General features: G+C 50.4%; 1 protein-coding gene across 1 annotated transcript in view; it reads left to right on the top strand.

The window, feature by feature from the left end:
• vps8 (VPS8 subunit of CORVET complex) overlaps positions 1-14306 on the top strand; it is a 15429-nt gene extending 1123 nt beyond the window's left edge. The window contains 20 exon segments of the mRNA XM_047031363.1: positions 477-701; positions 1037-1108; positions 1228-1347; positions 1629-1685; positions 2433-2515; positions 4616-4700; positions 4832-4930; positions 5015-5104; positions 5317-5363; positions 6297-6441; positions 6600-6689; positions 6861-7019; positions 7371-7452; positions 7709-7791; positions 8130-8210; positions 9209-9378; positions 9621-9789; positions 10440-10493; positions 11049-11129; positions 13313-14306. Coding sequence (XP_046887319.1) covers positions 477-701; positions 1037-1108; positions 1228-1347; positions 1629-1685; positions 2433-2515; positions 4616-4700; positions 4832-4930; positions 5015-5104; positions 5317-5363; positions 6297-6441; positions 6600-6689; positions 6861-7019; positions 7371-7452; positions 7709-7791; positions 8130-8210; positions 9209-9378; positions 9621-9789; positions 10440-10493; positions 11049-11129; positions 13313-13456 — 2136 coding nt within the window. The 3' untranslated portion in view covers positions 13457-14306.
• The last annotated feature ends 478 nt before the right edge of the window (positions 14307-14784 follow it).

The following is a 14784-nucleotide window of genomic DNA, read 5'->3' as shown; positions in this document are numbered from 1 at the left end:
CTAATCATCCATAATTATGAGGTGGGAGAGTGGAGTGGAGGCAAGGGGGCAGTGCACCTGTGGTGACCCACCCACCCACCCCCTCCTCCACACACACACACACACACAAACACACACACGCTCTCCTCCACCCACCCCCTCCTCCATACACAAACACCTCCACCCATCCCTTCCTCCACACACACACAAACACACCCACACTCCTCCATTCCACCGTGCAGCCCTCGGAGTATGCGATGATGATTACAGAGAAAGAGCAGCTCCATTGTCCTCCATAGGAATGGAAGACAATTGCATCTCTTTCTCTCCCTCTACAACTCTCTCTCTCTCTCTCTCTCTCCCTCTCTGTCTCTCTCTGTCATCACTCACCCATTCTCAATACCACGGCAACCACTGCATGGGGCGGGTCAGAAGGCAACAGAAATCGGTATCCATGGAAACCTGCCTTCTGTTGGGGTGAGGTTTCAGTATGATATCATGATGCTTGTTCAGTAGATTCAAATGTAGGGGGTGTGTGTGTGTGTGTCACCTCCCAGGTGTTTGAATTTCTCATCCGTCTCCACTCGTCGGAGGGCCCACAGGAAGAGGAGGTTTACCCCTACGTGCGCACGCTGCTCCATTTCGACACCCGCGAGTTCCTCAACGTCCTCGCGCTGGTGAGCCACGCCCAGGAAGTACCGCAGGAAACACCCCAAGGACAGGTAGCAAGCAGCTCTCATAGGCCAGCTGGAACACCAATCATCCAGGCCAACCAATCAGCAGTCAGCAATCAGATCTCGTTGCCAACCAAAAACCCCGGTTTGTGTGGAAAAGCAACTGTTTTGATTCCCGAGTGGACCTGAATCTCCATCTCGCGTTCCTAATCAAAGCTGCTTCAAAGCCAACCCTTTTAATTGCTCTGTGTGTGTCAAAGCGTTTCTCTGCGTGGGGGGGGGCGGGTGTGCTTTTGTGGGCGTGAGACCCTTCCAGAACGTGCTATCACATGGTATCCTCTCCTCTATTTGTCTCCTCCCTCCGTTCCTGCCGCGGCGCGCAGACCTTCGAGGACTTCCAGAATGACAAGCAGGCCCTGGAGTACCAGCAGAGGATAGTAGACATTCTGCTGAAGGTAGGAGCAGGCCGTCTCTGCCTCCTCTCTTTGTCTCCAATACCGTGTGTGCACCGTGTACAGACTGGACGATGTCGACCCCTTCCTCCCCCCTCCTCCCCTCCCCTCCCCTCCCCCAGGTGATGGTGGAGAACGCGGACTTCACCCCCTCTCAGGTGGGCTGTCTCTTCACCTTCCTGGCCCGCCAGCTCGCCAAGCCAGACAACACACTCTTTGTCAACAGGAAGCTGTTTGACCAGGTATCCATTCAGAGCCCTGACTACAGGAAGTAAAGATGTTTTGTTTTTTTCGCGATTTGATTGAACTCCGTCCTCCTATCCCAGTAGTGCGTGTCTGTGTGGAGCAAGGTGTGAGTGTGTTGATTAGGTCTACCCTATGAGGTTAGTTAACACCTCCTATAAATATCTGCTTCAAGACAGCTCTCGGAGCCGAGACTTCCACTGTTCTCTGGTGTAATCATCTGGAATGTTCTTTGCTGGTCTAAATATCTGGAATGGTCCTGTTCTGTTTGGAATCCCAGGTTCTGGAGTTTCTCTGCAGTCCTGATGATGACTCCAGACACACAGAGAGACAGCAGGTATCAGACACAAATACACACACACGCACGCACCAGTATTCAGTTTACAATGAAATTGTGATGGAAAAGATATGCCAACGGCCTTTTCTCCATGTGGATGACAAAACGAAAATAAATCAAGTCTAAACGAGACTAAAATAATATATTGATGAGAAGGTTGCAGGTGGACTGGAAAGTTAGACAATGCACAAACCAGGTTTCTTCCAGTACGCAGTTGTTACACCTGTTCAAGGACTGGAGGTCTACCGTACCGTACACATCAAAGCACCAGTCGAGTTAGGGTTGAGGTGCTCATTTAAATTTCCTTTCTTTCAAAGCTTTTCACAAACCTCAACTTACCACATGAAACAGTTTTTCGTTTTTTAATGACAGTAGTACAGTGCCTGTGATGCAGCTGGTGATAAAAATGTTGTGGATTGAGTGTTAATGTAATTGCAGTTTGTGCGCACGCATGGGTAACACCTTTTCAGAGTTTGATCCGAGATATTCCTGCGCATCCACATAGATTCTCAGTAAATGTGGTAATTTATTACCTGACAAAATTCCCTGATCTAAACTGAAAATAAAGTTTCCACTTTAGATTGCTGTTAGTTAGCTAGCCGACATTTTATTGATAAAGGAAACCCTGATTCAAACATTAAATCAGCTTTGTCCAGTTTTTTTGGTCACATTTGTCCAGTGATACACCCACTCATAGTCCCTCCACACACACACCAGATCATGTGAGTGATGGCTGGCTGTTCCCAGGTGCTGTTGGAGTTGCTGCAGGTTGGGGGCGTGGTCCAGTTTGACGAGACAAGGTTACTGGGCCTGGCGGAGAAGGCAGAGTTGTAAGTAGCCAATCAGGGAGTGTGTGATGATTGCCATTTTGGTGATTTGGCCACTTATCACCTGGGCCACTAGATTTTCAAAGGTATTGGCCATAACTCTGAAACTATTGGCCCACATCATCATAGACACACATACTTATTCAAAGTGTCACAATATAGGTAAAGTTTAATATGGCAATCTAGAAATCTAGCTAGCTACATTAATCATTATTTGGATGACATTATTAAGATGTAAATGGCAGAATTACAAAGTCTTCTAAACATGCTACCATCGCTAGGTTGCTAAGAAATGTGTTCACGTCCTCAAGACTACTGTCCTCAGTTCTTGTTAACTGAAATGCCTTAGCCAGGAGATGGGGTGTAAAAACATTATATCCTGCTAGCTACCTGTCCCTTCTCCTGCTAGCTACCTGTCCCTTCTCTTGCTAGCTACCTGTCCCTTCTCTTGCTAGCTACCTGTCCCTTCTCCTGCTAGCTACCTGTCCCTTCTCTTGCTAGCTTACCTGTCCCTTCTCTTGCTAGCTACCTGTCCCTTCTCTTGCTAGCTACCCATCCCTTCTCCTGCTAGCTACCCGTCCCTTCTCTTGCTAGCTACACATCCCTTCTCCGGCTAGCTACCCATCCCTTCTCCTGCTAGCTACCTGTCCCTTCTCTTGCTAGCTACCCGTCCCTTCTCCTGCTAGCTACCTGTCCCTTCTCCTGCTAGCTACCTGTCCCTTCTCCTGCTAGCTACCTGTCCCTTCTCCTGCTAGCTACCTGTCCCTTCTCCTGCTAGCTACCCGTCCCTTCTCCTGCTAGCTACCTGTCCCTTCTCTTGCTAGCTACCCATCCCTTCTCCTGCTAGCTACCCGTCCCTTCTCCTGCTAGCTACCCGTCCCTTCTCCTGCTAGCTACCCGTCCCTTCTCTTGCTAGCTACCCATCCCTTCTCCTGCTAGCTACCCATCCCTTCTCCTGCTAGCTACCCGTCCCTTCTCCTGCTAGCTACCTGTCCCTTCTCTTGCTAGCTACCCGTCCCTTCTCCTGCTAGCTACCTGTCCCTTCTCCTGCTAGCTACCTGTCCCTTCTCCTGCTAGCTACCTGTCCCTTCTCCTGCTAGCTACCTGTCCCTTCTCCTGCTAGCTACCCGTCCCTTCTCCTGCTAGCTACCCGTCCCTTCTCCTGCTAGCTACCTGTCCCTTCTCTTGCTAGCTACCCATCCCTTCTCCTGCTAGCTACCCGTCCCTTCTCCTGCTAGCTACCCGTCCCTTCTCTTGCTAGCTACCCATCCCTTCTCCTGCTAGCTACCCATCCCTTCTCCTGCTAGCTACCCGTCCCTTCTCTTGCTAGCTACCCGTCCCTTCTCTTGCTAGCTACCCGTCCCTTCTCCTGCTAGCTACCTGTCCCTTCTCCTGCTAGCTACCTGTCCCTTCTCCTGCTAGCTACCTGTCCCTTCTCCTGCTAGCTACCTGTCCCTTCTCCTGCTAGCTACCCGTCCCTTCTCCTGCTAGCTACCTGTCCCTTCTCTTGCTAGCTACCCATCCCTTCTCCTGCTAGCTACCCGTCCCTTCTCCTGCTAGCTACCCGTCCCTTCTCCTGCTAGCTACCCGTCCCTTCTCTTGCTAGCTACCCGTCCCTTCTCCTGCTAGCTACCCATCCCTTCTCCTGCTAGCTACCCGTCCCTTCTCCTGCTAGCTACCCGTCCCTTCTCCTGCTAGCTACCTGTCCCTTCTCTTGCTAGCTACCTGTCACTTCTCCTGCTTACTGCTGGTATTTCAGATCCTCTGTACGTTTGCGCTATATTTGCAGCCAGATTTTTTATGTTTTTGGTGAGATTTTCTTTGGTGAGACAGTCTTGTGTGGCACAGATGTGGGTCCAAGTGACATAGTTAGGCCTATCCAAACAATATCCACTTATCTAAATTTTGGGATACAGTGCATCATATTTATGACTCGATGTTGTTGATTTCAATGATAGTTGTGTATGATAGTTGTCAATGATAGTGATGTATACAATATAGTGTGGTAAATGGGTCTGTAAATCAGGAACAGGAGTTGATAGGTTCATGTGTTTTATTTGTGCGTACTGGTTCATGTGGTCATCAGTTTTTTTTGTGTTCCAGCTACCAGATCTGTGAGTTCCTGTATGAGCAGAAGCACATGTATGATAAGATCATAGACTGCTACCTAAGAGATCCCCTTAGAAAGGTAACACCCTCTCTCTCTTTCTCTGTCTCTCTCTCTCTCTCTCCTTTTCGCTCACTCTTACTCTCTCTACCCCTCCTTCTTTGTCAATCTTTTGTATCTCTCTCAGTATCTCACTTGTGTGTGTGTGACAGGAGGAGATATTCAACTACATCCACAACCTGTTGTCCATGCCTGGGTACAGCCCAGAGGAGAGGCAGTGTGTCTGGGACAACACACTACAGCACATCCAGGTAAGAGTCACACACACACACACACACACTGTATAAATACTCACACTTCTCAGTTTCTTTAATCTTTCCCTCCTGTTGTTCCAGGAGCTGGTGATCATTGATCCCAGTAAGTCAGCAGATCTGGTGGCTGGTCACTTCCTGGAAGAGATCCGGCCAATCATCAGCAGCCTACAGGTCAGATATGCCATTCTTTTAGATTATGAACCCATAACACGCTACCTGATAAATACGTAAGGAACAACAGTTTAGAGACACACTCAACGTACACTCCTCCTTTGATTTAGTTCTCTCTCTCTCTCTCTCTCTCTCTCTCTCTCTCTCTCTCTCTCTCTCTCTCTCTCTGTCTGTCTCTCTCTCTGTCTCTCTCTCTTTCTCTCTCTCAATAGAAGGAACATCTGGTGTATCAGTTCCTTCGATGCCTTCTGGACCCAAGGTGTGTGTGCGTGTGCTCTTTGACTGGTTGTATTTCATGGGTAGCTGGGTAAACACATACCGTCCAGTCCAGTTCTCTCATGCTCCACTGACTAAATGATGGCTGAACAGCGCTTCTCAAAGTCTGTCAGGGGAAATCAATACAGGTGTGTGTGTGTGTGTGTGTGTGTAAAAGTAAATCAATGTTCTGCTTGCTTAACTCCCACTTGTCAGTCTCTTGAACAAACAATTTAATGAAGGAGAAAATTAGACAGATTTCAAGGACAACATGGTTTAAAACACACACACACACACTGTACCATGCACACACACGTCTCACATGCACACAGCGTGTGTGCATGTGAGACGTGTGTGTGTGTCTGTTAGTGTGTGTGTGTGTGTGTGTGTCTCTGTGAGTGTTGCTGTGTGTGTGTATAGATGTGTCTGTGAGTGTTTGTGTGTCTGGGAGTGTTAGTGTGTGTCTGTCTGTCTGTGAGTGTGTGTGTTTTTCTCCCTCAGGGTCTCCATTAGTCTGTGTGTGCTTGTTGACTTGTCATGTGGACTGACCTACAGTGGCCTTCAGAGAACACACCTTTCCCCCCTCTGGCTCTGAAGAGATAAGCCACTCTGCTCTCATACTCGTCTCCTGTTCGCCCTCCTCCTCCCTCCCTCTTCCTCCCTCCTTCTGTTACGAACCCTCCTCCCTTATCTGCTCGCTCTTTTTCTCTGGTCTCCCTCCCCCTCTCTCCCCGTCCTGTTCTCTCTTCATCTCCCTCTCTCATCTTTCTTCCTTTCTTGCCTGCTTGTTCTTGCCTGCTTGTTCTCTCTCTCTGTCTCTCTCTCTCTCTTTTTCCAATCCATAATGTATCTCTCTCTCCTGCAGTCCTTCCTTACATCAGTGTTGTTGGTAATGATGACAGGGTTGTCTCTCTCTCTCTCTTTGTGGGACCTCCAGAGAAGGCCCTCATCCCCAGGCTGTCGTGGGGCTGGAGCCCGACCTCCACGAGCTCCTCATCGGGCTGCTGTGCCGCTTCAAACCCCGGGAGCTCACCTCCTTCCTCCAGACCTCCCAGGACTACCGTCTGGAGGAAGCCATACAGGTACCAGCCGCCAGGCCAACTCTAAATGTTTGTGTGTGTGTCACACCTGTGTCGGTTCACCTCCCAGCATTTTGAGGAGGGAGAGTGTGCGTGCGTGCGTGTGTCCGTCCACCGACAATGATGGGAGGTGTGATTCTGTTTCCCCGGGGGTCTCCTAGGTAACAGAGCGGCATCAGCACCACGAGGCCACAGCCTATCTGCTGGAGAAGAAGGGCGACGCCCAAGGAGCATTCCAGGTCCTGCTCAAGGTAAGACACGCACGCACACACACACACGCCCTCTCGTCATAAGCCAAACACGCCTGCCTGGTAGAAAAACACAAACAGGAATAGACCTTCCTAATGCAGATGCTGACTCACGGGTCTCTGCGTGTCTTCTCTGATATGTTTTCTATCGCGTTGCCGTTTTGTGGCATGCAGACCCTGAAAGAGAGGCTGAGCAGCCTCACCCTTGGGGGAAAGGAGGAGGGGGGAGGGGAGGGGGAGGAGCCACCCCTGCAGAGAATCGAGGTTGCCCTGAGTGCCATCATCGCCTTGAGTGACCGCTGCTCCCACAACCTCAACCAGCAACAGAGAGAGGTGTGTTTGTGTGTGTGTGTGTGTGTGTGCAGAGTGTGTCTCTGTAGCTGGTGTGTGTGCAGAGTTTGTCTCTGTAGCTGGTGTTTGTGTGTGTGTGTGCAGAGTGTGTCTCTGTAGCTGGTGTGTGTGTTTGTGTGTGTGTGTGCAGAGTGTGTCTCTGTAGCTGGTTTGTGTGTGTGTGTGTGCAGAGTGTGTCTCTGTAGCTGGTGTGTGTGTTTGTGTGTATGTGTGCAGAGTGTGCCTCTGTAGCTGGTGTGTGTGTGTGTGTGTGCATGGTGTGTGTGTGTTTGTGTGCAGAGTGTGTCTTCTGTAACTGCTGTGTGTGCGCTCTAACCTCTTCTGTCTATCCAGGTGCTGTGGTTTCCTCTGCTAGAGGCCATGATGTCTCCACAGACACTTCTGAAGGGACCAGATACCAGGAACACCTCAGAAGGTGAACACACACACACACTCTCACATACCACTCTTATCTCACACACACACACACACACACACTAGCTCTTGTTTTTCTAAAGCATTAAAAGTACTGTTGTCACTTGAGGGGATTAAAGATCTCAAAGGAGTCTGCACACACACTAGCCAACTGCTCTACTTTCCCTTTGTGTGTGTACGCGTGTGTGCGTGTGTGCGCACGTGGGTGTGCGTGTGTGTGTGTGTGTGTGCACGTGGGTGTGTGGTTTTCCTCCCAGCGTTGAAGGAGCTCACCATGAAGGTTCTGAACAGCATGAGCAGCTTCATCTCCCTGCCAGCCATCATCCAACGCATCCTCCAGGTTCTTCCTCTGTTCTCTACACACACACACACACACAAGGGAGGTTTCTGCCACTGTGTCAGCAACGGGATGGCAGACTGGACTGACTGACAGGCCGACACAGATAAGAAATACCATCCGATGACCTCCAGTATAACTACATATCCCCCATCTTCAGCTGACCTTTACAGCTGTGCAGTCTGCTCACACACACACACACACACACACACACACACACACACACACACACACACACACACACACACACACACACACACAGGAGTGCACACACACACACACACACAAGGGTTAGCCTCACTGCTAACGCTGTTCTGTCTCTGTGTGTGTGTGTGTGACAGGACCCGGTGTATGGGAAAGGCAAGCTGGCTGAAATCCAGGGCCTCATCCTAGGAATGCTGGAGACGTTCAACTACGAACAGGTAGGGAGGGTTTGTGTTCGGTCCTTCTCTCCCTCCTTCTGCCCCCCCCCCACACACACACCCCCACACACACACACCTTCCCAGCGGCTTTGTTTCTCAGAGGGCTGGACTGATCAGTTCCAGTGGACTCCTTGGCAGGACTGGACTTGTGTTCCTGTTTCGTGTGTGTGCTCTAGCTCACTATGTCGATTAATTAAACCACAGAGACTCCCGATTGCCCAGGCTTGCCGCAGCCCCCCCCCCCCATGCTTAGGGGTGTGTGTGTTAGGAAGAGTGAGGTGTGTGGCGGGGAGAGACGGAGCGCGAGGTAGTAATGGAGGGCTTTATGTTTGAGTGAGTGAGACAGGAAGAAATAAGTGGAGGCGGGTGAAGGACTCAAGTGAAAGTGTGAGATTGAGAGAGAGAAATGGAGAGATGTGTGATGAGGAGTGGTGTGTGTGAGAGACAGAGAAGTGTGTGTGTGTGTGAGTGAGAGAGAGTGAGGGAGGGAGTGAGGGTGGGTTTAATGTGCCCCCCCCATCTTTCTCTATCTGGCTCTTTTTTTCTTGCTACTCTCAAAAGATGCTGCCTTCGCTTTAAATCACCTCAGTTCAGTTTCCTGTGAATGTGTGTGCGTGTGATTGTGTGTGCGTGTGTGTTCACACTTTATTCTCCAGCTCAGCCTTGCCCTCACACTCCACACTGTCAATATAACTGATGAAATGGTGTGAAATAAGGTGGAGTTTTTGATTTAGTAGACACACACACACACAAAGCTCTCTCTCTCACACACACAAAAACAATGAGCTCAGACAGAACAGCTGGAGTAAAAAGAAAAAAGAACAAATATGGCTGTCTGTGTGAGTGTGTGTGTGTGTGTGGGAAGGGAGCTGGGGGGTGGGGCTCATGCACTGTCTCCCCCCTCTGCCCGCTTCTCTCCACCTTTCTCTCCCGCTATTTCTCCTCCGCCCTCACTCCCTCCTTACTTACTCCCCCCCCCCCACTCCCCCTCTACCAGACTCTGCTAGAGACCACCACCAGCCTGTTGAACCACGACCTCCACTGGTCCCTGTCGCACCTGCGTGCTGCCGTCAGCAGGGGGCTCCACCCCCGACACGACCACTGCAACATCTGCCTGCAGCAGTACAAGAGACGCCACGACTCCCCAGAGGAGATCATCATCTTCAGGTAGGACACACATTCACATGCGCACACACACGTACACACACACACACACATTCACACACACACACATTCACACACACATTCATTCACACACACATTCATACCCACAGACACATTCACACACACACACACACACTCCCACACACACATACATACACACTCACACATTCATACACACCCACCCAAACATTTAATGGATTCAAATCAGTTCTAACAACACTGTTTGTGTGTGTGTGTGTGTGTAGCTGTGGCCACCTGTACCACTGCCAGTGCCTGCAGAGGAAGGGGAGTGGCCTGTCGGGAGAGAGGCTCCAGGGGTGGAGCTGCTACAAGTGCACGTCCAATCAGGGAGGGAGGGGCGGGGACAGGGTCGCCACGGAAACTGGGAGGGGTCGCACTGCTTCCCTGGCCCAGGTGAGTGACATCATCACCATGAGGTCTCCAAGACCGTTCGGTGTTTTCAAAAGCAAAGTACTCTGTTTGAAGAAATGCTACACACTTATCCAGGACCATTCCCCAAAATGTGTCAAAAGAAGCTCTGAGATCTAGAAGGTGTTAAAACAAAGGCTGCTGTTAGTACTTGATACCAAATAAAGGACGTTTGAATATAATTTCTGCCTATACCTAGGCTATATTTAGTAGAATCTTGCATTATTAATTAAATATTTAATTTACTCATTACTAGTGCTTGGCCTACGTCGTCCCATGGCGCATGTTATCTGTTAGCGGTTAGCCTAGTCTGGCTGCTATTCAGATCCTCACACAAGTTTCCTTGTGATCATGTTGCAAACTAAATAGTAAACGCCAAAATAAATACACAATTCAGAAGGATTCCTCTAACCTCTTTTGTGTTAGGGTATATAGGGTCTTTCGAACAGTGCAGTTCTATTCAGCGGTCTGGCAGCCTGGTGTGGCTCCTGAAGGGGGTACTCTGGAAGTTCCTGGAAGTTCCTGGAAGTTCCTGGAAGTTCCTGGAAGTCCCAGTGTTAACCACTCCATTTATGACCCGTGTGTTCTTCTCTCATGCTGGGTCTCTTTGGATCTCTGTCCCTCTGCCGTTCCAGACCACCGTCACATCAACACACAGGGACGCAGGAGCTGAGGCTCATGGGAAAAAGGTAAGGGGAGGGGAGGGGATGTTTGTGTTGTTCCCAGTCAGGTCGAGGGGAAGCCAACCGCCAACCAGTCTAAAAAGGCATGTCATTGGTTTGTTCAAATCAGACCCCAGTAAGTGAGTAAATAAATAAATGAGGGAAAGTAAACAAACACACCGTGCCGTGACTGTTACAATGATTCTTTTCACACTCCCCCCCCCCCCCCCACTCTCATCAAATCCCTCCCCCTGTATTTGGCCCTCCACTCTGTTTTGTCTCCTCTTTCTGTCTGTTTTCCCCCTCCTTCCATCCCTTGTTCAGTCCAGTCACGTCTAGCGAGTACATCAGACGAAACGACTTTTGATAAACCTCGAGTCTGGTCTTGAATGACTCGAACCAATCATAGCACAGAGCATCAGGCTAGTGGAGCTAAATATCAGCAGGCTTCTGGCAACCAGCCAGTCAGACTGTCCCAACTGCTCTCCTCTCCAGGCTAGCTGCCATTTGACAACTAGGACAGAAGACCCAGGGTGCTTTGCAGTGTTGCAGATTTACCTAGGGTGCATTGCTGTGTTGCAGGGTTTGGCCGAGACGACCCTGGACCCCCAACAGAGCCAGTCGTGGGACCAGCTCCGCTGCCTCTACAGAGGCCCCTCCAGGGTACGGAGGGAGGGGGGGGAGGGAGGGAAGGAGGGAGGGGGGGGGAGGGAGGGAAGGAGGGAGGGAGGTGAAAGGAGAGGGGCTAGTCTGAAATAGGACTTTCCCCTCAGTTCCACTGCAATCATAGCATGAAAGGAGAGTTTGCCAGTGTGACACACACACACTCGCACACACTCACGACTTACTGATTGAAAGCTTTGAGCTTTCTCTACCATGAGATCATTCTGGGCCGTGGAAAATCCCCCCCCTCTCCTTCTGTTTCTTTCTCCTCTCTTTCCCCTCCCCCCCTCAATCTTTTTTCCCTTCTTTTCTCTCTCGTCCCCTCTCTCTCTTCTCTCTCTCATCCCCTCTCTCTCCTCTCTCGTCCCCTCTCTCTCTTCTTTCTCGTCACCTCTCCGTCTTCTCTCTCATCCCCTCTCTCTTCTCTGTCGTCCCCTCTCTCCTCTCTCGTCCCCTCTCTCTCTCTTCTCTCTCGTCCCCTCTCTTCTCTCTCTCTTCTCTCTCGTCCCCTCTCTCTCTTCTCTCTCGTCCCCTCTCTCTTCTCTGTCGTCCCCTCTCTCCTCTCTCGTCCCCTCTCTCTCTGTTCTCTCTCGTCCCCTCTCTCTCTTCTCTCTCGTCCCCTCTCTCTCTCTCTCTTCTCTCTCGTCCCCTCTCTCTCTCTCTCTTCTTTCTCGTCCCCTCTCTATCTTCTCTCTCGTCCCCTCTATCTTCTCTCTCGTCCCCTCTCTCTCTTCTCTCTCGTCCCCTCTATCTTCTCTCTCGTCCCCTCTCTCTCTCTTCTCTCTCGTCCCCTCTCTATCTTAAGGCCACTCTTCCTCTTTGTCTTACCCTGACTTCCTCCTTTCTAACTCGTTCATAGGCCAGTGTTTTTTCCTTTGGAACCTCTTCAGATTCAGCTATCACACACACAGGCACACATACACACACACACACACACACATAGACAGGCAAGACGTGTAACTTTGACGATAGCGATTTGACTTTGACCCTAATCTTTCTTGAGAAAAAAAACCTTCCAACAGATGTGATTTCACACACACACAAGCAGCCACACACACAAACAAACACACAAACGCACACACATATGGACACAGGGTATCCCTCTAACTAACATCTATCTGGGGTCTTAAGAGCGTTAGCATGAGTGATATGAAAGCCAGGCTTTATCCTTTAGGCTGAACTGCCTTGTATATTCAGTCTCTATCTTACACACACACACACACACGCAAGGCACAGCCAGTTCCATGTGACTTTCCACATTGTGGCGTTAGGAAGACTGCTATAAGCTGTCTGCGTGTGTGTGTGATTGTCTATCTCCGCCTCAGTAAAATGAGCTCGCCTACTGCATGGGAGGAATGATCTCTTATGTATTTACATATCCTCCTCTACTGCTCCCTTCGCCCCCGTCTCCTCCCCCTCCCCTCCTCCTCCTCCTCCTCATCTCCCGTCTCCCAAAATATCCCACATGGAAAACAGGACAGCCCCCCTCCCCCTCCCCCTTTCAGTGTCCACTGCAGCTACATCATCCATCAAACACACACATGCACAGACACTGCCTCTCACTGCTTGGTGGGGTTAGCTGTTAGCCTGTTTGGTTAGCAAGGCATGTTTGAACTTCTGAGCTTTTTAATTAAATTCTAACAGGCTTTTAAGAGGTGTGTGTGCATGCGGGTGTGTTTCTGTTTACCTCGCATAAACACTTATCTGTCAGTGCTGAGGTGCTTTTACTGTGCTTGAAATCATTAGCAGCTTTGTACCCGACACACACACACACACACATTCACCTCTTCTCTTCCTACTCTCCACTTCTCTCCCCTCATCATTTCTCTCCTGCCTTTATTCCTGCCTTCCTCACCTCGCCTCCTTCTCCTCTCACCCTTTTCATCTTTCCTTCTCCTGTCTCCTCTCCTCCTTCCTTCTCTCGTCTCCTCCTCTCCTCCTTTACTCTCCTGTCTCCTCTCCTCCTTCCTTCTCTCGTCTCCTCCTCTCCTCCTTTACTCTCCTGTCTCCTCTCCTCCCTCCTTCTCTTGTGTCCTCCTCTCCTCCTTTACTCTCCTGTCTCCTCTGCTCCTTCCTTCTCTCGTCTCCTCCTCTCCTCCTTTATTCTCCCGTCTCCTCTCTTCCTTCCTACTCCGGTCTCCTCCGTCCTTCTCCTCTCACTTCTTCTTCTCCTTCACTTTCAGCTGGCCATCCTCTCGGAGCTCTCTCAGTGCCACGGCAACGAGAAGGCGGGGCTGCTGAACCCCGTCCAGCCAGGAACAGGAAGCATCTTCCACAGCGAGAACTTCCTGCTCAAGCTGTCCCCTCCGCCATTGGTCGAGGAGTAGCAGCCGTGGGCCGGCGGAGGGGCCGAGTCTCCCCCGCCAGCAGCTGTTCCTGGGTCAGGAAGGCCCGGAACACATGACATCGACCCCGATGTTGCGATTGGTTCATTTCCTGCGTGATAATGCAACGTCGGTTGTCAAAGTACTAGCCGTTCCGTGTGCTTTGACAAGCGTTGACCACCTTAAAAACAGACTCGGCTCCAGAGACTTGGTTGCACATCGCCTTTAAATCCCCTCGACATCATCTCCTCCATCACCCTTCGCTCGACCTTCCTCATCACCCCCTAATTCACCTGCTACGTCTTCATCTACATCCACTCCTTAGTCTCCATGAGCTCCTGGGTCAGCTCCTGAATCTTACATCACCTCCTGCCGTCGATCCCCCGCTTGAACACCTCCATCATCAGCCCCCGGAGCCCATCTTCAGTAGATCTCCTCGATCACCTCCTTTTAGCAGATCACCTCCTTCCAATATGACATCATCTCCTTCCTCCGCTCCTAGATCATCTCCTTCGGTGGATCAGCGTCCACGTCTCCCATCGCCTCGTAGATCCTCTCAGAGCAGCCATGCAGCTGGATGGGTCTGTGTTGTGTATAGAAAACACGACCATGTGTACCCGCCCGTGAAGTTCAGCCCCTGCTCCCATCCATCTGTTGGCGTCTGTCTGCATAAACAATAAACACCTTTCTAATGTTGAACAATGGCTATTGGCTGTTCCTCTCAGCGGAAATGTGGGTCGCTTTTGACTTTGTTTAAGGTCATACCAGCCCCTTTGCTAGACCGATCTGCTTTTTGATTATGGAACACTCAGCCTAAGATTGCTTGTTCTCAATGCATAAAAGGTTGATGTGACTGTGTGTGTGTGTTTGTGTGTGTGTGGGGGGGGGGGGGGGGCGGGTCATAAGTAAATGATAACAAAAGGTTGTGGCTGATCCTCAACTCTGCTTCTCTTGATGACTCACCCTCGTATATCTAAATCAGTCATCGTCTGGAAAGTCCTGTCATGTGCAAACACAGACACACACACACACACACACACACAGACACACATACAGACACACGTACTCAGGACGTTTGACAGGATCATGAAGTGTATCCAGCACCCATTTTCCTCCATGTTGCATCTTCCCTGCACTCCGGACCCACACACACACACACACACACACACACACACGCTCCTTTGTAACAGTACTTCTTTATCCTTAACTAAAGGTGTGTGTGTGAGTAAGCTATGAAAGACAGAGAGAGGGAATAGAGGAAGAGAGAGTATGAATAAGTTAATTAACCTCTGGAGGCTTCTCTCTGAAGGGCCTGCCTGGCTTGAAATGGC

The sequence above is a fragment of the Hypomesus transpacificus genome, chromosome 12, assembly GCF_021917145.1.
Source record: "Hypomesus transpacificus isolate Combined female chromosome 12, fHypTra1, whole genome shotgun sequence".
NCBI classification, from domain to species: Eukaryota; Metazoa; Chordata; class Actinopteri; order Osmeriformes; family Osmeridae; genus Hypomesus; species Hypomesus transpacificus.
Note: the sequence above shows the minus strand (reverse complement) of the source record. Positions and strands in the feature narration are given on the sequence as shown.